General features: G+C 38.7%; 1 protein-coding gene across 1 annotated transcript in view; it reads right to left on the reverse strand.

Moving 5' to 3' along the window:
- The window catches only part of CRYBG3 (crystallin beta-gamma domain containing 3), a 77833-nt gene that overhangs the window by 10442 nt on the left and 41301 nt on the right, over positions 1-26090 (reverse strand). Inside the window, exons 8-17 of the mRNA XM_054973711.1 lie at positions 22853-22986; positions 20228-20342; positions 19047-19082; positions 17422-17555; positions 15565-15691; positions 12029-12171; positions 10850-10976; positions 9871-9903; positions 3912-4021; positions 3215-3341 (exon numbers count right to left, since the gene is read on the reverse strand). Of these exons, the coding sequence (XP_054829686.1) occupies positions 3215-3341; positions 3912-4021; positions 9871-9903; positions 10850-10976; positions 12029-12171; positions 15565-15691; positions 17422-17555; positions 19047-19082; positions 20228-20342; positions 22853-22986 (1086 nt within the window). The remainder of the gene's footprint in view (positions 1-3214; positions 3342-3911; positions 4022-9870; positions 9904-10849; positions 10977-12028; positions 12172-15564; positions 15692-17421; positions 17556-19046; positions 19083-20227; positions 20343-22852; positions 22987-26090) is intronic.

Here is a 26090-nt window from a genome sequence, read left to right on the forward strand (position 1 = left end):
GAGAAGTGTCCAACCTGTGTCAGGTGTCACTTGTAGCTTGGCTCTAAGTTCATTGTAACAAGCCAAAGTCAGTGGCAACCATGGTTCAGAACAGTACCTACACTGGCTCATGTTAAGACAATTGTGGCAACCCTCACCCCAACTGACACTTCTGTTGTCTGTACCCCAGAAGCTTTGGCCTTCAGATGTCACATTTAATGGAAATGCATCTAGTTTGATAATAAAACAATCTCTTGAATAAGACAGGAATTGCCTTAGGCACTTTTAAGAGGAAGTAGCCAACTGCCCAAATACTCCGAACATCAATCATGACTATTTGTTTTATCCTCCAATATCCTAGTTCTGCACCAACAGCAGAGGTCCTCCATTGGTGGAAGAGCTCTGCTATTAGTACCAGTTGCCAAGTTCTCCACTTTGGTATCTGGTTCCCCTCCAGAACTTTCTTCTACTACCACAGCACAAAATCACCAGATCCTTCTTTTTCAAGAGGCAGGGTATGATTTCTTCTCTCCAGCTCCGCTTTCCTTTATGAATTTAACCATCCACATTTCACTGTTCACTGCTTATTTGCTTCTGTTTCAGGCTAGTTTGCTCTACTGTTAGCTGCTCTCATTTTTTATCCTGGTGAGGGATTCCTCCCTTCCACCTCCACTTAACCCACTGAAAGTTCCGGTCCCATTTCTGGCCAACCCCTCAGCTCCTCCTCTGAATTGGCATGCTCTGACCTGGCCATGTGAGAAGAAACACAACTTGGGACCAAAAGCAATTTCATAGGAGTATCCAGCTTAAAATAAGCAGCTGTAAGGATCTGCCAAGTAACCTTCAACAGACTCCATTGTTTATTAGTAAGAGCTTTATTTAAAAGTTGCTAGTATCATGATCTTCCTGGGTTCTTTGCCAGGAATGAGGGTACAAGCAGGTATCAGGCATATATATCATTCAAAGGCTAACACTCCCCCTTGGCTAATCGCCCCCCTTTCCCTAAAGGCTGGCTAATTCTACATGGGAACCATCTATGCAGGGGATGAGACAGAGGGAGAGATGACACAAAGGGTTTCAAGGTTATGTAGGCTTCTTTTCCCACAGCCCAGATGCAAGAGCACAGTCTAGCAGAGATAACTTAAGGAACAAACAGATTTACACCTGTGAGAGCGTAAGAGACAACTCAGAGCGGTTTACAAAGTATATTATTATTATTATCCCCACAACAAACACCCTGTGAGGTGGGTGGAGTTGAAAGAGCTCCTAGAAGCTGTCTGACCCAAGGTCAACTAGCTGGCTTCAAGCAGAGGAGTGGGGAATCAACCCTAGTTCTCCACATTAGAGTCCCGTGCTCTTAACCACTACAACATACTGGCAAGCAGGTCACCACATAGAACTTCTTATAATTGGAATAGGTTAAATAAATAGCCGTTGGGGATGGATTATGTTTAATTAATCCTGGATTCTTTCCAAGGGATTAACAAAATTACTTTTGAAGCTCATAATACTATAAAGATTAGCAGCTACTGACAACTGAGATGCCACCAAGTTCATATATAGGTTTATATTGCTGCTATCCATGCCCTGGCAACTTCCAGATTTTTGTCACTTACTATCCACAGGATTGCTTTTGAAAAAAGTATGCAATTAATTCAAGTTGCTGCTGTTCACCTGTTAAACATCATAAATATCTGAGATCATATCACACTCATTTTATAACAACACTGGATGCTAATATATTCAAATTAAGCAATTAGTTATAATCTTTTAAAGCCCTAAATGGCAAAGAATATTTTTCATAAAAACCTTAACTACTTTGTGTGACCAGTGAGAACACCAGGGTTTATGGGTTCAAAACTGGCATACAGAAGAAAGCAATGCTGTTTCAATTGTCATCCTAGTATTAAACAGTCAGGAGGTTCCTTTAGCCTCCACATGTCTATTTTTGGTGAATGCCAATCACTTACCTGTTCAACCAGACTTTTAGTAATGTCTTTAATGACTAAATTTTATATGAGCTCTGTGCTGCTGGTTGTCTTAATTTGGGAATCATTTATAGACCCACTGTTGTTGTTTTTTTTTGGATGAACTATTTCATGTATTGTTGTACACTACTTTGAAAAAATTCAATTAAAATTGAAAATAATTGACATTCTGAAAATAAAGTAGTAATAAATGCGTACCTTTCACACACACACACACCCATCTCAAAAATGAGTATTATATAGGTTTGCAATTGTGCAAAACATCAGTCTGATGTTTCCCATAATTGTATTCTTGTCTGGATCAACAATTAACAATGTTACCAAAAAAACTGAGCTTTCTCGAACAGCAAGTCACTATACAGGTAACACCACTCTGTTTAATTTGGAAATGAAATCTAGGCAAGTTCCTCCTTGTACAAAGATTTCTATTTCCTGCCACAAAGGCCCTCAAGCACACTACATAATATTCTTTCATGGCTAATCTTTCTGACAGTTATTAAATGGGCCAATACATTTCAGATTAACTATATCCTTGCCCTGTAAACAACTAGAAACAAATGAAATAGAAAGACAACTATCAGTCCCAGAAAAATATTTTACTTGCAGAAGAAATAGAGGATTATGTGCATTTTGGAAGCATATTAGGAATTTGGGGGTGGGGAAGAGAAATTGGCTCTTAAAGTAATCTCTCTCACTTTTTCGTGAGTGAACCTCTACAGAGCTGCAATTCAGGAACTTCTACAGCTGAGTGTTTCAGTGCAAAGATTGCCTCCCCTCTGAGGTTGAGCTTGGACTGCTCATGCCCAAGGGGTAAGACTCATGCCTTCTGTCTCTATTCCTTCCAAAATGAAAGACTATGCTGCAGCAAGTTAGAGATCTGTTGTGGGGAAGATGGGTGAGTTGTGCAAATGCACAGATGGCCACTGAAAGAACAATACCAAATACTTTATCAGCATGTCCATATCTGGGTGGTTACATACTTTTGCCATTCCTCTCCTAAGTCTCTATTGTGTTAAGATGAGTGACGGTCACTGGGCCATTTTCTAAGCAATCACCGAAGAGTCTTTTCAGAAAGACAGAATTGAGTCTTCCCTAATATTACTGTGTATCTGTGGCCTAACTTTTCTAAAATCAAAACTTGTAAGCGAAGTTGACAACTCTGCTCTGAATAACAGTTTCCAGAATTTAATAAGATGTTCCTAAATATGGCTGGCTTATAGTGAAAGCCCTTTCAATAAAAATCTTACATATTCAATAGGCCGAAGGGACATGATTGTAGCTGCTGGACAGCCGCAGGAAGCAAGGTCAGTGTAAAGGCCTTCTTCTAGCACACACTGGTTATCACCAGTTTCCCCCTGGTAACATAGCAGCCAACTGAAAGAACAAACGAGAAATTGTTACCTATTACAGCATGATTTTAAGTATTCCCCCCCCACACACTAAAATATGCGTAGCAAAAAAATCAAAATAAACATTGGTTGCATTAACAACAATGGAAAATGGTTTGATGATGCAGAGACCTAATGTAAAGACAATGGCTTTGGGTTCAATTTCTGCAAATCCCTCTGCGGTTCCCTTTATCACCCAGTTCACAAAGCTCCCTCCCCTTAGGAGAAGACTTCTGGGGGTCCAGAGTAAAGGAGAGGCAGAAAGGTCACACAAGGCGGGCAGTATTTCACTCACCCTGCTTTCAGTCCAGCCCATTATGATGCTTACAGCTGAATCTAAATATCTGTATCTAAGAAAAGGAGTCCTGCACAACACTTAGTTTAATTTCTGATACACAGCACAAATCTCATTGTGGTGTACAGCAACTGCATAGCTTGCAGCCTCTTCATCTTAAAACAGAGATAAAATTGGAAACAAAAATCTGAAGGCGGTAGATACAGATTAAAAATAGTTTCCCAAGCTGCTTTAAAGACAGCAATGAATAAATCAACTCACCATCCCCGCAGAACTTTAAAAGAACAGGGTTTAAATGATGCAAAATCAGAAGTCTCTGTTGTAAAATCTATACACAATCCCTGGAAACGTGTTTTACTGAAAGCTTTAAGCTACAAAGAAGTGAAATAAAATATGAACAAACAAGAGCTAATAAATATATACGTTATTGTTGGCACAGAAAACATACTGATCTAACTATACATTTTGAAGCTTTAAATAGCCAAAAACATAAGCTTAGATCCAAAAAACCATGAATGAATCTGAGTTCATTGCAGGGCAATTTAGCCCCTTTCCCCTTACCAGTAAAGCCCTCCAGAACAATAAGGGATCTGTGGAAATGCCCCTCCCCACACAAAGCAAAAGCTCATGTCAGGGAAGAGATTATTGCTGCTACTTCTACCAATTGCTGCCCACACTGTAATCTACTCTATTCCAGAGAAACAAACTCTAGCTTGCCCAGTTGTCTACAGTTGCTATGAAAAACTGGAGCAAGTAGACTTTTTTGAGCTCAGTATTCAATTGGCAAAGAGAACAGGGGCGAGGGGAAGGGGCAGTTCCTCTGATTTTCAGAAGAGGCAAATTATGTGGGAAGGAGCTTCTTTGGATCCAAGACATTGTATCAATTGTGTCCAGTAATGTATTGTCGAAGGCTTTCACGGCCGGAGAACGATGGTTGTTGTGGGTTTTCCGGGCTGTATTGCCGTGGTCTTGGCATTGTAGTTCCTGACGTTTCGCCAGCAACTGTGGCTGGCATCTTCAGAGGTGTAGCACCAAAAGACCGAGATCTCTCAGTGTCCAGTAATTCTGCCAGCAGTGATGATGCTGGGTTGCATAACAGATCCTGTTGTGACAATTTATAGTAATCGTTGCATGTTGTTTGTATTATAGAAGGGAGTTGAGTAATGTGGAGAGCCAGTTCCGTGTAGTGGTTGAGAGTGTGGGACTCTAATCTCGAACGGGTGATTCCCCACTCCTCCGCTTGAAGCCAGCTGGGTGACCTTGGGTCAGTCACAGCTCCTCTAGAGCTCTTTGATCCCCAGCCCCCTCACAGGGTGATTATTGTTGTGAGGATAATAACAACATACTTTGTAAACCACTTTGAGTGGGCGTTAAGTTGTCCTGAAGGGCGGTATATAAATCGAATGTTGTTATTGTTAAAAAGTAAGACTGAGGCTTCAAGTTACAGCTGCATTTGGAGGCCAACCAAAAAGAAGAGTGTTTTTGAGAGGTATGCATTTGGCACCATGCTTGCATGCTCCCTTACCTCCTCCCTTTGCACACATGGCATGACTGAAGGCTTCTTTCAAGTTAAATCTAGAAGCTTCAGTTTATCATGACACCCAAATGTGGACAGCTGGGCAAACTGGCGTTCGTCTTGGGGAATACAGATTCCAATTTGTTCAAGCTCCTGTATTCAAACATTATGACAAATTTGAGTGAAGCTTTTTAAAAACAGCAAATGTGCAAACACTCTGGAAGCTAGTTCTGTGCCCTTTATAAAGACACCTATTTCTTTATGATGGCGAAGATTCAGTGGAAATGGGTGCAAACAGCTTTTATTAGCAATGCACACGGCAACTGCATTGCTTTCTCTAATGTATGTACCATTGGTAAAAACTTGAAAATGTTAGTCAATTGAAACATGACTCAATATTATACTGTAAAAGAAAAACAGCAAGTCATCTTTCTAGAGAGTGTGGCAGTGCAGTAGTTTTAGACATGATATATAACCAGCTAGACATCAAAGACCATTTGGCACCTTTACTTAATAGTGAGGGAATGAGAGAAATTGGAGATGCTACTAGCTGATAACTGTTGTCCCAGGGATTTAAAAGGTGGCAGGCAACAGGTGGGTTCTGTCTAGGGATCAGGCAATAGAAAACCCTTGCAAAACCAAAACAAAACAAGACAAGCAATAGCCTGAAATGAGCTTAATGTTTGGCTGTCTGAAGTACTGCCACAGTCTAAATAAAGACATGAGCTGGATCCAAAGAACGACAAGTGGGAGGAAAATAGCTGCTTGTGCAGCTCCAGAAATGGTCAAGCACAGCTTATACAATAGGAAGGTTTCAATGTAATTTTCTGCAAGAACATTTCTAGATATAGTTCTACTTCTCTCACACAATGCTCCAGCATGAAGTGTATATTAGCTACAATTTCTTGAGTGGAAGGAACCATCTGCACTTTGAAGTCAACCCATCTGGGCCATATATCCAAATCCAATCCAATTTATTACAGCAAAAGCCAGCAATATAAAACAATACGATTACAAGCAATAAATCAATATTATCAATACAGGAAAACCACAGGCATAAAGAGATAAGAGTGAAAATGGAATAACAATAATGAAAATAGAAAAAAATTTATGATGTTTTTTCCACTAAGAGAAGTTTACGTTTTCTGATAGCTAAAGAGCAGAATTTGGCCACAGCATAGGTTACTGAGCTCTGAGAATCTTCTAAAAGAAATTTGCGCAGAACTTCTGGTCTAAATTCCAAATAGGATTGCAAAGGGATGAATTTAGACAAAAGAGGTAGTATGAGGCGAGACCGTTCTTCACAATAAAATTCACAGAATAAAAGTATGTGAGTAACCGATTCCACCATATTGTCCATGCATGGACATAAGCGCTCATGCATTGGTATCTGCCAGAATTTGCCGTACAATACAGCTGAAGGCAATGCCTCAAACCGGGCTCTAGAAAATGCCCATCTGTAGGACTCATGGGTAATACTGGATAAATATGGGGCAGCTGAAAAATTAGGCCAAGATTTTAAGCACCTGAAGTTCTTGGGAAGTGAAGCTTCTTCATTTTGAAGTTCAATATCAAGAAGCCTCTGAGTAATAGCTGTTTTTGCCATATTCAGGGTTCCATTAAAAAGATCTTCAGGATTTAGGCCAATTTGCTTGATCTTGTTAAAGATTTGTGTGAACCAAGGTGGATAAGGGTTCGCAGCTAGGAGATGAGTTATCATTCCCTTTGGATTATAATGAATTTTCAGCCAGAGGAATATTGCCTGTTCCCATACTTTTAATTCAACTCTGGGTAATCCTGCCTCTTGTCTAAGTATTACATTAGATGTACTCTTGGGAGCACCAAATAGAGATCTAAGAAATTTTGATTGGACTGTTTCAAGAATCTTAAGATTGGCAGAGAGTCCAATTTGTGAGCCATACAAAAGTTGGGCCAAAGATTTTGCCTGGTAAGTTTTTAAGGCCATAGGGAGAAAGCTAGCGCCTTTCCTTCTAAACAATTTAAGGATGGCATTTGCACTTCTCTCTGCTGAAGTGGCTGATGAGGTCAGATGTGCTGAGAATTTGGCATTATAGGAAAAAGTTATGCCTAAATACTGAAAGTTCTTAATTTGATCTATGACATTTCCTTTCATATTCCAGATATATTTCCTAAATGAGCTGCCAAAACGAACAATTTTGGTTTTAGAGAAATTAATTGTTAACAATTCAATGTTACATTGATCATTAAATTTTTCTAAAGCTCGCTTCAAGCCAACTTTGGTCTGAGATAAAAGACCAGCATCATCAGCATACATTAAAATTGGAACTTTTCTGCCACTAGAGAACACAGGGGCATGAGTGTCCGTTGTATGAAAGCATGTGATTAGAGAATTGACATAGATGTTAAATAGGAACAGGGCCAGTAGACAACCTTGTCTGACCCCTTTTTGGACTGGAATTCTTTTTGAGAGTCTGCCGTCCGGTGTAAGTCTTATCTGAAGGCTATTATTTTCATGTAACTTAATTAATAAAAATAATAGCCTTTTATCGATTCTGGGCCATATAAAATTGACAGTATTAGGAGCTGCTTCATAACAAGGTTTCTATAATTCGGTACATTTGAGGGAAAATTTTTCACAGATGTTTGGAACCTTAGAAAACTACTTTATTTGCATCTAAGTTATTTGTACTAACTGTTAAAACATAATTCATTAATCCATAATCAATTTCTGTGAAATATGACAAACTTTTAGATTTGTCTTTTTAAAAGCCAACAGAGTAAGATGGGTAGGAAACTAGAGTTCTTAAGACTAGAGTATTACAACAATTATAATTTTAGAAGAGAAATACATTCTGAAGGTCTGTTTAGCAGCTATGAAAGATAGGTCTTAAGCTATTCTAAGAAATACAACATACATAAACTTAACGCATACCAGCGTACCAAGTAACAGATGCCAAGATTTGTCAGAGTATTTCCCCTTTTTAAAGTGGCCTAGTTAGCTAACTGTTTATTTAGGAGACAGAAAGAGAGAACATGAACATCTCATTGGATTTTTATTCACGCTATTACTTAATTCATGTTGCTTTTTTAAAAATAGAGGGCTAACAGTTAATCTCCTTAGATGATTAAAGGGAAATGCAAACAAAGAAGGAAAGAAATTAATGATAAACTACAAATAAACATACAAATATTCTAAAGCAAAAGTGAATGTGGAACATTTGTCAATTTCTCCAAGTAGATAAATCAAAAAGAGTCCAGTAGCACCTTTAAGACTAACCAATTTTATTATAGCATAAGCTTTCGAGAATCAAGTTCTCTTCATCAGATGCCTGATGATGAAGAGAACTTGATTCTCGAAAGCTTATGCTATAATAAAATTGGTTAGTCTTAAAGGTGCTACTGGACTCTTTTTGATTTTGCTACTACAGACTAACACGGCTAACTCCTCAGGATCCAAGTAGATAGGATTTGGTGATTAAGGTGAATACCAAAAGATGACTTGTTAGAAAAATGCAACTGTGAAGCTATCTATTAATGAATCAAGCTACGGCCCACCAGACTCACCTGGGGGCCCAGGTTGCTACCGGTGGACGACGGAGGGGCACAAGGCATGACAGCCGCCATGTTGGTGGAGCATACCTGGCTTCTTCGAGCAAGCCACAGCCAATCAGTTCAAAATCCCTGGCCACCTTATCAGGAGCGGCTGGGGTGGGTTCCGGCGGGGCCTGGCTCTGGACAGGAGGAACACAGTCTTCCCTTTGGTCCAGCAGCTGGGTATTTCTGGGGCTGCTGCCCTTCCCCCCGCACTTTGCTCTTGCCGGCAAAGACCACCCACCTCTCCCTTTAATGATTGCTGTTTGATCACTCTTGTCTTCATGTATACATATTTTCCTTTGTCACAACTAGTTCCGGCAGTTGTCATTGGATCAGATACCTTTGGGGGGAGGCGGGCCCTGTGTGCCCAGTCTCTCTATTAAGGGAATTCTCATAAGAAATCTTGGGAGTTAGTTATGGTGGTGCATGCCCAGCTTGGGGGCTGCCGGGGCATACTCACTCCCAGGTGGCAGGGGAGTCACGCAGGGGTGTACACCCATGTGATCTCTCCCTAAGTGTTGCTCTTTGGTCCCCCCCCCCCAGCTGCAGTCTGGGGGGCTGAGGGTCAAAAGCTGGCAGGTGGGTCAGCCAGTGTTCTGGGATCCAACCCACATGCATTGCCAATGCTCCTATATGCTGTATTTTAATAAAAGTTGTGGCCAGTTTCACTCCAGCTAACGTGTGTGTCTGTGTTTGTCGCCTCCCCTCCCTTGTCTTCAATGCTAGGCAGCAAAGTAAGTTTTGTTGCAAAATGTCTCGACGTTTATTATTAATTCTGTTACTCTATTTTTCTTGGTCATTCAAATTTATGCTCTACTCTCTTCTTATTTCTATAGAATGTGAATGCTTGCCACTGCTTCATGAAACAGCTTAAAATGCAGCAGGTTAATGTTTTAAACACATTGCTTTTTAAGAAGAAACAATTTTATAATACTATTAATTTCTTAATCTGATTTATGGCACAAGAAGAAATAAAAAAATGTAGAAATAGTATCAACTTTTAATTTGAATATGGATCCAGGCTTAAGATTTCATATACATTATTAGGGAGGAAGGCTAACAAAATGAATGTAAGCATTTTAGGGGAGAATTTGTTGCTAAAAATTATATTATTTTACAAGATCTTACCCAGTGTGGGGGTGTACGGTGTTCCAATGGCTCCTGCAAACAAGAAGTTATATATGGAAAACAAATCTTATAATTAGATTTTATCCATTCATCAAAGTAGCTCAAGTTATTATTACTGTTAATAATAAAAACCATTTCTACTGCTTTACCACCCAATTCAGGGTTCTCAAGGCAGCAAACATTAAAACATATTTCAGATGTTAAAAAGCATTTAAAATAATATATATTTGAAAAATGTAAAACAATTAAATAAAACATTATATGAACAAATAAAAATATAAACACATTAACACACACAAACAGGGAGGAAGGCTAATGAGTGATGAATGCCAAACAAAACAAAAAAGTCTCTACCTGTGGAGACAATGAGAGAGGGAGAAAGATGAGTTTTTCTAGGGTGAGAGTTACAGTTTTGGTGCTATAATCGAAAAGGCCCTTTCCTGAGTTGCCACCTGCCTGATCTCAGAATTCTAGTTCCTCATAAACTTACCTGACCACTGCAGTCATCTTCCAAGACCCTGTTTTGGATGCTGTTGCCTTCTAACATTAGGCAGCTGGAAACCTGGGAAGGGCCTTCTTGGATGTGGCACCAAAACTCTGGAACTCCCTTCTAAGGGAGGCTCATCTGTTACCATCTTCTGGGGTATAAATATTGTAAAATAAATTTTTAAAAATAAATACAATACAATTTTATCTATTCTCCTAAAGTATCAGTAATCTGATCTTTGTATTTGTATTCTTCAATTCAGCGGAATATTCATCCAAAAAATTCCAAACCCCAACTTTTGAACACAAGAGGAAAATGTGAATGAATCCCAAACCAGCAAACTTGGCTAGAAATATTTCTTTGATCAAATTATTGTCATTCCATTGTTTAGTTTTAATATGGTAAATGTTTCATTTTATTTTATTATCAGAAAATAATTTACTACATTTTTATTTTACAATGCATAATTTCCCACCAGTTGAAATAACCTACCAATTTAATAGGACGGATTGACATGATAGTCTCATTGTGTCCTCCCCAATCAAAAAAACATTTATATTTTCCTTTCTCCAATATATACTGCTCTCCACAGAAGTACTTCTGCTGATAAGCAACCCACCTGGATGTGACAAACAAGGAATGTCCTTAGGAGTTAGTTCATAAGACAGCTATTCAAATATATCAGTCAGTCATCAAATGCTCCATGTTTTAAAATATCTTAATCTATTCAGCCAATATGGAATGAAACCAGCACTGAAAATGATAGTATGAATCAATACTATTGAGCAGTGGGGAGTTTGGCCCATCTTGGCTATAAAAACCAAAAGAAATGACACCCTTCTGCTGTAACTCGTAGCTGATGCAATGCTTTGTTGAAATTATAGCTATTCCATATGCCTTAGGATGGGGTACAAAGAGCAAGTGGCACACCTATTCCTCTTGCTGACTAAATAAGTCCCTTGTGAGGCACTCCCGTGCCCAAGTAAAGGATTCTTCCATGAGCTAAAATAGCAACAACGCCAGCTGCCAGCACCAGAGCAAATTTGTACTAGTTTTAGGAACAAAAAATTGGTGTTCTTGATTCCCAAGTATGAAATTATATTCTGCCAGAATTTACTTCAAATACAATACTTTTTCCTGTCCCCATTCTGTCATATATTAAATTTTACTGGAGATTCAATTAAAGATTCAGGCTTATTAGCACTGCTGCTTAAATCATATACGTTAGCGTGCATTCAAAATGAACAACATCTATGATTTGATTGATTTTAGGCGTCTAAATGCTCAAGTTCATCAGGTAAATATTCTGCTGAATTAATTTACAGAAGCTGTTTTGTACAACTAGGGTTGTTAAATTTTATGACAGCTCTGGTTTGTTTAGATCAATTGCACTCTGAGCAATTGAAATGGAAATAGAATTTGATAGCAATAAAGTCATTAAAAATGAAGCCTGCTTTTGCAGAAAAAGTCATAAATGAAAATCAAAAGAGAAATTTGCCAAACAAAAAAGAAAAGTTAGGGTTCAATTTAAGGCACTATTTTCAAACTACTTATTTACCTTTCCAATTACCTTTCACGGAAGATCAAGCAAAACATGACAAAACTAAAAAAAAAACATCTATGCAAGCTAATTGTTTTTCACTGCACACAAAGATCTGCAACAGAACTTACACTCCACTCTTGACATTAAGTGACCTGGTTGTGAGGCCAAACCCAGCCTGATCCAAATCAGGGATTTCTTGATTTACTATCTCCAACTGCTTTCCATTTTCCTCATCCATTTCAAAAAGTGTGACTTCTGACTCCATAAAGTCCTATATTTTAAAATTAGAATTTACAGAATATTTGATTTCTGTTTTACATACAATACATAGCAGTATTTTACACACAGTACATAGCAGTTATGTAATCATGAATTAGTAGAATTCTACAATTACATACACATTTTGAGATGACTCTGTATGGAAATTGCCAGTTTGTGACTAGGTCTTTATAGAGAAAATAGCTGAACTTTGGTTCAGACTGTAAGTGTTGCAAGGATTTGTGGCCTAGCACAGGAATGTTCTCATCAAAGCTAATTAACATCTGCAGAACAGTTCCTAGAATCCCTAACTATTCAAACTTGAAGGACTGTTCTCATGAGAGCTCTGTACTTTGTTCCCTAGATTTCTCACAGCAGTGATGTCAATTAACAGCTTAACCTTGACTAGTTCCTGTGTTGCCAGGTAGGCCAGCAAGATTGTCGCATGTGATACTGAGGTACAGAAAGATGGCTTTTCAGTTGACTCAAGGCAGCAGTGTTATTCTATTTTATCACTCTTAGCATGTTTTTATGCTGGATTGACTGAGTGCAAATGAGATGGCTCACTATGTGATGGATGGGTGAGAAACGCAACTATGGAAACCATTTAGAGATGTTTAGTTCGCTTAGTCAGCGAGCTTTTAAGTTTACACAGATACGTTTTAGTATTTAGCAACAGTTAAGAATTTCTTGTTTTATTGCTTGTTGCCTAAAGAGAGGGCTTCATGTTATGCGGAGACTCTCCTCAGTCAATAAACTTATTTGTCTTTTAGTAAGCTGAAGTCTGGAATTCATGTCCTGTGTGTGGGTACACCCTAGAAATGAACCAGAGATTAGGAAGTGTGGTCTTTGAGAAGGGGAAAGCTTTTAATCTTACGAATAATGCGAACCACATTCTGCCTGCCTAGCCTCTGGAGCTGCTGTGGATTAGCGCTCAGAGGTGTGAAGCATGGGTTAGTGCAGACTTTGCCTGGAATAAGCATAGTTCTTTTTATCACATTATCAGTAGAGTTTTGACCAAGCTCTTGATTTATAAACTTGGTTCAGGTGATCCTCCAAGACAAGTTTCAAGGATCTCATATAAGCTGCACTCTTTCTTATCAAGGAGAACAAGACAGGATAAATGGTTCTTTCCTTTTCTATTTTAACCTGAAAACAACCCTGCAATTAGATTAGGTCGAGCATGTGTAACAGGCAGCCATGAAGCTCACTGGATGACTTTCTGGATTGATTTTCTCTCTAATATATGGCTTTATTTTTATTTTGCTGTTTAGCAGAAACCAGTTTGCCATAATATCTGAATCGGCAAACTATGATTTGTGCACATTGTTCAAAACCAGACTGACTGAAGTGGCTTCTAACATTAGCAGAGACGGCAAGTACAAACTATAGTTCACCAATCTGAAGATCAGAGCATACTATGGTTTGCAATAAAATAGGAGTTCACAGAGAACCCATACATAAGAGAGGTGGAAGAACTCTGTGGCTTACATGATGGCCTGGGAAATCATCTGAACAAATGCACAATTACTTTGAGTTGGGTCTAGCTCTATATAAGCTCTCTTTCTTAAAAGAGAATTACTGCCAAACCTATCAAAAAACAAACATGTATTTTCTTATGCAGAGCAAACCACAGTAAATACTACTGAATAGTGAAATGTTTCAGATAGGTAGGTAATGTTGTTCTGCAGTAGAACAGCTGGTTCTACTTTCTTGGTGTCTGAAGAAGGGAGCTTTGACTCTCAAAAGCTTATACCCCCAAAATCTTGCTGGTCTCTAAAGTGCCACTGGACTCAAATCCTAGTAAAATATGACAGTGCTGGTTCTAAAAACTTTGTTTGCCTTGGTCCTGAAATGAATTATTGTATGTGAAGATCAGTTTAATTATCTACAAATATTTTGCTGCTAAAACAGAGAGCCAGTTTGGTGTAGTGGTTTAGAGCGTGGGACTCTAATCTAGAGAACTGGGTCTGATTCCCCACTCTTCCATTTGAAGCCAGCTGGGTGACCTTGGATCAGTCACAGCTTCTAGGAGCTCTCTCAGCTCCTCCCACCTCACAGGATGTTTTGTTGTGGGGATAATAATGACATACTTTGTAAACCACTCTGAGTGGGCATTAAGTTGTTCTGAAGGTATATAAATTGAATGTTGTTATTGTTACTAATATTCCTACTGATTTGCAAGTAGTTCAACTGATATTATAGAACTATGCACAAATGAGTGAGGACAGGAATACAACCATATTTTATCATTTTTGGAAGTGTGCTACATTAGCAGTACTGCAACACAGGAACTTAATTATAGTTGGTTATGTTCAGACTATGAACGACCTTTCCACCCTTTTCAAGAGAAATTGGTATGTCAAGCTGTCTCCAAAAGAGCCATTCACAGCACAAATAACTATTTTCTCTCAGGAGCATGCATGCATTAGACATTGGTTTGCTTGGGGCAACTGCTGATTCTGCAGTCAGGACATTCAGAAATTCATTTGTAGAAGAACTTTTATTTTCTGTTGACAACTCTCTCATATCTTTCTACTTTAGCTCCTATGACATTTTTAACACACCAAAAGATGACAAAGAAGTCTGTGCCTGACTCAGATGAGATGAAGTTAATCTGCATGAAATAGCAGGCTTCTGCTTGAGTATCAGGAACCATTAATATCAATCAGGTTTAGATCTGAATGCATGGTTCCTATTGATAACTGCATTACTTTCAACAGAGTGCCTTTTAGAAGTACTTTCCAAATATATATCCTTGACTATATTCAAATGCAGATGGGAATGCATGCAGGGCAACAAAAAGCAAGAGGGAGGCAGTTTACATTAGGAAAACAACAAGATAGGAGGACTAACACCACTCACTGCAGCCTTAATCCGAACTAGAGCCTCCCATGCTGCTATCAGCACTTTAGATGACAGCATGAACCAATCACAAGTTTGACCTTGAGTGACCTTCAGGTCCTCAAAATCTGCTCTGAAATGGTTAAGACACTACCTCAAAGCAAATGATTTATTTAAAAATATGTCCTACAAGGGAGTGTATGGAAAATTCACTGTGTACCAGATGTTTACTCCTACCTTAAAGCAAAATCACTTTGGCAAGCAATTTTCACTTTTCATATATAGGGTGAAATCAGCTGTGAACTTCTCATTTGGAAGTGGCTTTGAAAGTGGCTTTTAATCTCTCATGCCCTTCACAATGTCCATAAATGTTTTAATCAGATATACACTGAAGGAGTGTCTGGGTGACAGTAATGATCCAGAAATACAAGGACATAAGTGCAAAGTTTAGAACAAGTAACTCATTTTACCCTCTCTGATTTTTTAAAATCTATGTTCAATTCCAATGAAATTGAACAAATAAATGCTTAAGAAATAGTCACACAGACCAAGTAGTACTTACAGCTTGCAGAAACCGAAAAGACAGCAAGACTTTGCTAACTCCATCCCACGATTGCCAGTTATCATACTCTCCCTCTTCTAACAGGTACTGCTGGCCCTTGTATCGTTCCTTCTCATAAGCAACCCATCTACATTAGTCACAAAGCACAAGGAAAGAAGCGATGAATTGCCTTTGCAATAGCTGGTAATGAATGGAGGAAACAGACGAAAGTCTCATCATATATTTCAGTTTGATATTAACACAGTGATTAGAAGGAACATCATCTCTCTTGCCTTAACCAAACTGCTCAGAGCGACATGGCAGTGATCTAGAGTGACACAGGTTAATCTACTAAGTTATCAAAATTTATTTTATAAAGAAGTTAAAAAATATTGTTCATTAGCAATTGATCAGTTTTTAAACTTAAAGTGAGAATGACATGTTAGCCACTATAGTGCTCCATCTTTACAGTGCGATGTACACACCACCACAAGTGTGGCTTTATTCACAGAATGGGATATCCCCCCCCCCACCTTTTGTGGTAGCCCATTGTGTTCCCCTTCAAATGCTACTGGGGTTCAGGGACTCCCCAGGGGTGGGTGGGAGGTGGGGGTGGGGGAGTTGCCCCCCTCACTTCAGTATGCTCTGAATATTTACGGAGCATACCGAAGTGAGTAAAATAGCATAATTCCAAGGCGGCTTGTTGCTTCGGAATTATGCTATTTCTGAAAATTTTTCCCGCTTTGGGGGAACCTGAAGCAGGAAACTCGAATATTTTCAGGTTGCACACCCCTAATTCAACCACTCACCCACTGAGGGGCAGTTTATAGATATGAAATCATAGCCCACCACACCTCAAATATCACAAGCGCAAGACACTGCCTGGGCTGAAATGAAACAAAATGGATGCTAGCTGGGCAAGAACCTGGAAAATATTTTAGAAAGGGAGTCAGAACAGCCGACTGACTAATGGCCCCCTTCACGCGCCAGAAAGATGCATAATTTAGGACAATGGGTCTCCCAAGAAATTCCTGACTAATCTCATTCACATCCAGCCTCACTTCCACCCATTTACTCTAATTAAGCAACATATAACATGTTATTCACCAAACCTGATAGCTTTTCCCATCACAGGGTCATCAAACACCATTTACACCTATTATCTGCCTCCAGAAAACCCATCAAGTTATTGTTTTGGGGTGAAAATGTCCACTTGTCCCAGGGAGCATTTCCCCCTGTATCTGGAGTTCCTAGCCACCACTGTGTATATTCTGGGAACCATACATACATCCCAAAATTCGTTTGGGCCTTCTCTTCCTCTCTCTGTAAAATGCTGGTTGTTTCACTGCTGCCTCTGCAGACCTCCATCTTTGAGATTGGTAATTATAGCCTTCCCTGAAATTGCTTTCTCCCCTCTCCTCCCTGATTTCCTCTTAGTTAGCCTTGTGTGCGTTCTGTGTGTGAATGTGTGTTTGCCTTTTATTTCTCTTAATAAAAACATCTCCAGCTGAACATCTGGCTGATTTATTTCAAGAGTCCTCTTAAGGGAAAAATCCCTGTAAACATTGGTAGAGAATCGTAGTTACGCCCTCTCGCTTTGTTTCCTTTAAGCTAATTTCCTCTAACTAATTAAAAAATGCCTATTTGGGTAACACTGCCCCACAAAAGAAAGGAAATGGATGCTGATATCAGTATCAAAAAACCCCAAAGGGACAGTTCTTACTTTAAGGTGTTTTACAGGGCATAGCTGGGCCATAGCCACTGAACAAATAAGTTGGGGTTTCCAGCACTATTAGTACAATCAATAGCCTGAGGGCTGAACCTGTGGTAGATGTGGAAGTGATTTTTGGAAAAAAATGGAAATGAAATCCTACTTACATTCCACCAATGACACACATTGACCCAATCCCTTGGAAATCATCAGCATTTCCAAACAATGCTGGAACATAATCAACATTTTCAGAAAGCTCTTTACACCGTCCTTCAAAGTGTGGTTGTTCATAAATCACCATCTGTAAAATGCGAGATAATTGGTCTTTTGAAATATATTTTTAGATCCTGGCTCTACTTCCTAAATATACTGAGAGATCATTTTTCTTCTAGCTTCTCTTTTCCCAGGCTCTCTTTTCCCACCTGGAGGTTTTTATGGGTACACTTGGTCTCAGCTGCTAGACTAGACTGTAGCTTTAATTGATCTGTAGGAAGCTTGTCATAAGAGGCCATAGTTTGGGATAGGAGACACAACTGAAGTATTAGTGATCTGTTCCAAAAAGGAATTGTGAGGTTAGGGTTAAGTGATGGCCTGAATTTTAGGGGGAAAATTAAGGCAGAGATGGACATGAGGAGGGAAGGGGGGTTGTTCAGAAGCAACACTTCTCTCTCTTTTTTTCTTCCATATTATCTAATGTAAACAGAAGAGGAAAGGGTAAAGAGTTTTGTTTTCCAAACTTTGTTTTCCAAAGTCTTCAAGATGCTGGGATCCTCTTCAAACTGCATTTAGTTCCATCCTTAAATATCAGCTAAAACAGATGGCAAAACTTTCCCCAGATTACTAAAAACTCAAGTCTAAGCATAAATTTACTTTTTACTATAAAGGATGACTAGGCTTTTATTGTCCTTTTAAAGAGCATGTTCCTTCTCACAGAAGATACAAGGAAACAGCACATCTAATGGCTTCATTTAAGCGCTCTGTTTAGTGCACTCTCTTCAGAAACAGATGTTCTGCTTACTCTAATTGTTAATAAAGTGCAATTTAAGAAGTTGAATGTGTTTGCTGCATTTGAAAAAGAAGTTGAACAAGGTGAAAATTCCCAACAAAGAAGTTTACACAAACATTTTGAGAAGCTCTGTATTAGGTGATAAAAGTTCAAAACACAGGCATCTAAAACAGCTGTAACAGGAACAAATACCCACATATTAGGTTTGGTTACTGCAGGAATTCATATAATTCACCAAACATATAAGCTTTTTGTTTCAATTACACTTTGGGGAAAAGGTTACCTTAAAACCTTTTTATTCTAACATAATTATCTATAATCAAATATTACTGTGTCATATCATTTATGACAAAGAACACACATACGCACTTCAAAAGCAGCTATAAATTTTATGGAAGAAAGGACCTACTCCTAATCTTTTGCTCCTTTGCTTCTGTGTATTTTAAAGCAAGTGTGTATGTGCCATTCAATTTGTACACTTGGTTTTGTGCAAAATATTTACTGGCAGTATCCCCGAGTTGAATCGTTTTACTCTAAAAATAAACAGTTGGATTTCACTAACCATGTCATACTAAGCAAAATCACACCCATCTAAGTCCACTAGTCAGTGGGCTTAGAAGGGTGTAACTCTGCTTAGGATGCTATTTTTACTATTTTCAATTTAGAAAATCTTTATAAGAATTCAAAAAATATGCCATACCCTTTCCAGAAAAAATATGAAGTACCTCAGAGGCTACAAATCAGTCTAAGCAACATTAAGCTACTGTTAACATGTTCTGTACATACCTTAACATTCATAGGCATCTGCACCTTTAGGCCACCCTTACATATAAAACAAAAATAAAAATTAAGATGTAAAAGCCGATCATGCTTCCACTTTATTAATCCTATACGTATGTGAATAAGTGCAGTTTGTGGGACAATCACTTCTTCAGTCCTAGTCCATGTTTAAATATAATTGTGAATTCTAATGGATTGTGATGGACACGTGCAGTGATGGAAATCATGTGATAGACAGTGCAGTCCTATGCAGAGTTATACCACTCCAAGTCCACTGGAGTAACTTTGCATAATATTATACTGTATATGATTTAATTTGTTCAAGAAGCTAAAATTATTTGTCTAAAACAACAACAACAACAAACCTATAATAGCTTATAGGACAAACCAGTGGCTATTAAAATGGCAATGATCTCAAGCTAGGTAATATTTGTGTGTGTGCAGGTGTTCCCATGCAAGTGAAACTTCTCTAGCAGAATTAAGAATTCTTCAACAGATAAAGCAAAAGAAAACAACAATATTTTCTATTCCTGTAACTTTACACTCCCTACAAACACGTGCCCTTTCAGCATTGGGGGAAGGGCAGGGCAGGGTAACAACATTCACACAGCGTGATTTCTCTGCAATTCAAGAGAGTTTGCTGAACATATATTTATTTTGTAGGAGAACAAATCTGCATATAGAACTGTCAAAGAGATTAGATATTTTTAACCTATTCATGACATCATATGAAAGTCAAGAATATGTTTGTTGCTGATTGAGTGTATTGTTTGGACAACTTTTATTTCAGGAGTTTTCTGTGAGTTGCTTTGGGTCCCTCTGAGGAGAAAGGTGACATAAAAATGCTATGTAACAAGTCTTTCTGGTATTATACTTTATAGTAAAGATTTGTGTGATAACAAAAGTACAGTTAATTTTTGATAACCAGTACATTTGAATGAAGATTTTATAAGTTTCTTCTAACCAGCATCACCAGGCAAAAATATTTTCACGTAGGCAAATTCTTGACTTAATTGTTGACTCCATTGCTCATGCTTAAAAATGTGATGTAGAATACTGATGCACGCTCTGGACCATCTCAACCAACGTGGGAGTTTGAGCACAGAACATATTCAGAACCAGATGGAAGAGTGTGAGGAGGTAGTGATGGATTAGCTAAGACTGAACAGAAAATTTTACTTTCTCACCATTTTCAAAGGACGAAGGGATTTCACATCAGCTGCTGAAAGTTCACATATATCATGCTTTTCTTCCAAAACCATCACTTCTCCTTTGTAATTAGCTTCTGAATAGGCAAGCCATCTATTAGAGTGAGAAGAAAACGGCTTATTAACTCATTTAATGCAGTGCTGACTCATGTTGAAGTACCATTTTGCTCACGCAGAACTGCTGGACCAGCCCAAGAGCTGACCTACCCCAGCATTCTTCTTTCAACACTGGGCAGTCAAATGTCTCTGGAAAACTCACAAATAGGATACAAGGGAAACAATTCTTCCATGATATACCTAGTACTTCATATTCAGAAGTATGCTGCACCAGAACACAAAAGTTCTATTTTGCCATTATGACTAGGAGCTATTGACCTAGTCTGACTACAAGCATTCGAAAATTACAAATGTAGACCTGCAAGACCTTTTCTCTTGCTTATCCTGGCCCCTGGGCTATTCCCTGTCCTTTCACCACCCCACTGCGCATCTCACTTTCCCTGTTTCCTGGTCCTTTTCCTTGCTGCCCCTCACTGAGGGGAGAGGATGTGCTGCCTCATCCACTTCCTTCTTCTCTTCATAGCCACTTCCACTTGCCTTCCTTTTCTCTATGGCGGGAGCTGGGACTGCAGGTGGGAAGGAAGGAGGAGATGCTGCCACTACCATGGCCTCCTAGCCACTGATGTTTGCTCCTTTTCTCTCCTCCAAAGGAGTAGGCATAGAGAAAGGAAGGGGGAAAGTAACAGCTTTTCCTCCCCTGGCCACCAGCGCTTGCCTTCCTTCTCTCCTTATCAGGACAGGTGTCTGTGGACTGAAGAAGAAAGCTGTGCTGCCACCACCTCCTCATTCCGGAAAACACCACTGCCTTGTTGCTTGTGCAGCCACCCCTCCCCCAGCCTCACTTCCCCACCCCCCCTCTCCCATCCAGCTTCTTTCTCTCCACCATTGACCACCCTCTGCCTAGCTCTAAGTTGTCTGCACTTCTACAGACAATGCTCGCCCAATTACAAGAACCTCCACCCCACATGCAAATTTTAAATGTTCAATTTTTCTGCAAACCTGAACATTCTCCCAGGTCTGTAGAAAAACTACCTTTGCCTGTAACCTGAGTGAGTTTTTCAATCTGCACTCCATAGGCCAGGTTCAGAATTAGACATATGATGTATATTTCTCATAAAATGTTGATCATTTAAAGATTTATTATTCTTATAATTCTACATATGGTTCGGATACTGAACCATTGAGAAGCCGTTCATGAGGGTCAAAGAATTCTCAGGTACACGAGATGCAGCCCCAGTCTGCTTATGCAAGGGTCACTTTGGAGCCAACCAAATGGCACAGAAGTAGTGGCTGCGCAGGTCAGCAAATACAAGAAGAAAGGCATTTAAGAGTTATCAGGGAATGTTTTATATTACCCCCCCCCTCAAAGATCTTGTTTTGTGCCGAATGGTGGGATCCAGTGCAATCATGGATCTTTCTTGCTTTCCCCTCTCTCCAGCAGCCATAGCTGATCCCAGGAAGGTTTATTCCAGGGGTCATAGGGCACATGAGTCAAGGTGAAGAGTGAAAATAGCTCTGTTCTTTCTTTTCCATAAGCAAAGGTCCACAAATGTAATCACTGATGGTTTAAGGAGAAGCTTCTAAAAATGCAGTTATCATTTAAGGATAGATCCTTGGATGAGCAGGATTTAAAAAAAATAGCAAAGTGATTACACATTGAAAAGTATTGCTACATTCTGAAATATCTCTTTATGAACAACTTATGAACAACTAACAACTGTTGATTGCTGATGTACTTGCACCATCATTTCACTAACTCACAAACAGATAACAAGCGGGGGCATCTCATTCTCCCCCCCCTCACTATTTCCTCTCTCTGTCCTAGTTGCCTTCATATCTTCTCCCCTTTCCCCTGCTTCCATCTCTCTTTCCCACTCACCAACGAACCTACCTTTTAACTGCCCCCCCACATCTTCAGCTATATTGATATGTACTCACTTCATATATACCTTGCCTTTTCTCACAATAGGGACTGAAAGCAGCTTACATCATTCTTCTCTCCTCTGTTTTATCCTCACAACATCCCTGAGAGGTAGGTTAGGCTAAGAGAATGTGACTGACCCAAAGTCACCCTGTGAGTTTCCACAGAAGATATTCAAATCTATGTCTCCCAGATCTTATAAACAGCACACCATATGGAGTAGCTGCTGTTGAAAATAGCCAGCAGCCCACCTTTGGTGAATCATGCAAGTCAGGTAGTAACAGCAAGTCAACCACTGGTGGTTGTTGGGCCTGGCCCCAGTGTATTAAAGAACAAAACAGTACTGGAAACAGCACCACCCCCTGCCTAGAAATGGTTACTGATGGCATTTGTTTCTCAAAGCTACAGGCACTGCTTCTATAATTTGGAAGGCTTTAACCCCCCCCCCCCCCATTTTCTTTCTTTTTTTACATTTCAGACTTTCCTGCAAACCTGGGGATTTTCTCAGGTGCATAGAAAGATCTGACTTGACTATTCACAGCTCAAATCTCCAGATTTAAGGATCCTCAGATTTGATCATATTGAGAATTAGATATATTGATGAATAAGGTAAAGCTGTTACTCACACTCCGGCTTTCACAAGAAGAGTAGGATATTTTATTTCCAATTCTTCTAAATTATCAATTGCATTTTGAATAACGACTGGAGAATTATCTGTGTCCATTTGTGGATAAAGCTCAGTCTCAGGAACACTACAATTCTGCAAAGCAAACCAGACAGTAAAAACGATCCAACTGTAAGAACCTTGTGTATTTGGGTATTATTTATATATTTACATCTCACTGAACGTGACTGTATTGGGATCATCTGGGTGGCTAGCGCCATACACATAAAACAGCAGGAAGAATATCAATAAAAACAGCATCAAAATAATTTAAAAGTTACAGATTTTACACAAACTGCACATAGCATCATCAGAGCAATATAAGAACTTCTGAACAATACGTATGGAGAAGTTACCATCAGAAGGAGGAAGTTCTACAACACACATAATAGCTTGATTTTCTTTTTTAAAATACAGGATGTGTATACATTGTTCTGCAAACACAGAAGGTTATACCTTCTTTAAAGATTACAGTATCCTAGCTTCTTATATCTAAGAAAATTTGAGATCCCATTTCCCGTTTTGTTAGTTTAAATAGAACATAATTTTTACATTAAAATACTTGAACTATTATTATCTTTCAATGAACAAAGATTTCAGGACCCCTCTTTAGTTCTATGATTTACTGAAGGGTGTCATTTAGAGGGCAAAGAAGAATTAGATCCAGCCCAATATTTATAGATTGGTACAATCACAATTCACCCATTTTTCATCCTAACAGTGAAATCCTAAGCAGAGTTACTCCAGTCTAAGCCCATTGATTTCAATGAGCTTAGACTGGAGTAACTCTGCTTAGGATTTCACTGTAAGTCTTTTATTTCCTGTTTCTTGCAAATCTGAAGCCACATGTAAATGGTAAGCTTACTCACAGAATTAAACAAAACAAATGAGTTCAGTGCAAAGCGCCTGTATTACTTGCTCTGTTTTCTTGGCCAGTGTAGCTATTGAAGGCCAAGGAGCCCTTAAAGACAAGGATGTAAATGACAGGATACTGCTGAATCACTTAGGTTGCTTTGTTTTTATACTGCCCGAAGTATTCAAGGTCATCATGACTATCATATTCAAAGCCCTTCATGGCCTAGGCTCCTCATATCTGTAGAACCACTTCTCTCCCTATGTTCTGCCACCGCAGCTTCACTCATCTGAACAGGGCCTTCTACAGATACTACCCTGCAGCTGGGCTATGTCAACACCTGCCCATACACACGCTCTCTCTTTGGTAGCCCCCACCTTGTCAAATGACCTGCCTGAGGAGGTCAGGAAAGCTCCCACTCTCCTGACTTTCTGCAAACTATGCAAAACTGAATTATTCAGGAGGGCTTTCTACTCAGATTATAGGGCTGTGTCATAAGAAAAAGATCAAAGAGATACCTTGGTAAGAAATAGCGAGTGTAGACTAGGTACTCTCTGCTGATGTAGATATGCTCCTATTGGGTAGTTAGACGATACCAAAGACGTCATATTAATTACTTATGCTTTAATCAGAAAGGTTTCATCTATGTGTTTGGCTTTATGCTAGTTTTCAGATTTGTGGCTACCATACCCTAAGGTATCTGTTTTCAATGAATGTCATATTGTATTTTTGCTCTGTGAGTGTCCTAGCTATTGATTATATTGTATTCCCTTGCAGTAAGTAATCTGCCTTGGATCTCAGTGAGAAAGTCAGACTATAAATAAACAACAGGAACAATAATAATTCATTTTGTCTAAGGTGAAATTCAGGCTGGACTTTGGAGGTTTCTGTTATATGGATCTTATGGGAATTGATCTTCATCTTGTATTCAGTACGTATGGTTAGTACACCACAACTCAGAATATACTTTCTACTGCCTTTAAAGAAATTGGTATCATACATAGGAATTTCTTATCATGGCGCAGCAACAAATCAATACCATTTTGTTTATCTTTAAAAGAAATTAGGAAAGCTCCCACTCTCCTGGCCTTCCCTAAACGATGAATTGTTCAAGAGGGCTTTTTGCTCAGACAGGAGGGCTGTCCTGTAAGAAAGTGGCCTCAAGAGATCCATCAGTTAAGGGATAAAGAAGGACCAAAGACTTCACTGCTGTTTCTGTAAACAGTGAGGGACCATAATGGTCACTCCCATTGGCATAAATGACGAGGGACCACAGACTTGACTACTATTGCTATAAGTATGATCTTTCTGGGTAGTTCCTATGTTGTTTAATGTATCAGTCATGGAATTTGTCTATGCTCTGTTTCAACACCGTTAAATCTTTAAACCTTTCTTTTCATTCTCTCTCTTTAAATCTTGCAAATTCCATGTATATACCCGTTACATGTATATGTATATTTTTTTAAATATTTTATTTTAAATTTCCAAATTCAATAAACAAAGTTAACAAACAACTGCAAATGAACAAACAATCATATTCATATATATAGATATACACTTGTCATTTCTATTGATTCTATACATAGTTTTATACTAAAAGAAAGAAGAGAGATGGTGAATGATAAACCACTTTGCTAATTCAAAGAAAACTAAAGCTTTATAAACTTAGTAGCCATTTCTTCAGTCTTGTGCAACAAAGAATAAATGTTTAGGGGGTTGTTGATTAGTAATAGTTATAAATTCAATAAATGGTAACCATTTTGCTATAAAGTCAGTTTCTTTTGGGTAGTGTTCATTTTGATATAATCTATCATATATTTTTTCCTGAATGTAGTGATCCCATACTTTCTCTAGCCATTTGTCTGTTGAGGGGACCTTCTTTGATTTCCAGTTTAAGGCTATCAGATTCTTAGCTACAACTAAGAGGTTACTGATTAATTCTCTTCTAATTTGTGGAATTTCAATATTGTTCCATCGATTCAAAAATAAAATTTTGGGGTCTTACCCCCCTTTTAAGTTTGTGTTAAAGAATAAAATTAGTTAAAAAAAATTAAATCTGCTTAAAGTGTTGCAATTTCACACTAAGTAGTCCAAATAAAATAAAAAGAGTTTACCTAGTTTTCTCTTACAACTCACCCCTTTTCTCCACCTCCTTTTTTCCTTTTGTGCTTCCTTTTTTAAAAAATTAAATAAATTGACTTGCTTTAATGTTTCTTCCCCCACTCCCTTCCCACCCCTTCTCAATTTTTCTTTCCCTCCCTTCCTCCTAACCCACTTTAATATCCCCTTTTAATCTTAACCAACAATATAAATGTACTTCAAATGTTTCACTCCCTTTCTTAACCCC

The sequence above is a fragment of the Eublepharis macularius genome, chromosome 3 (assembly GCF_028583425.1).
Source record: "Eublepharis macularius isolate TG4126 chromosome 3, MPM_Emac_v1.0, whole genome shotgun sequence".
Lineage (NCBI taxonomy): Eukaryota > Metazoa > Chordata > Lepidosauria > Squamata > Eublepharidae > Eublepharis > Eublepharis macularius.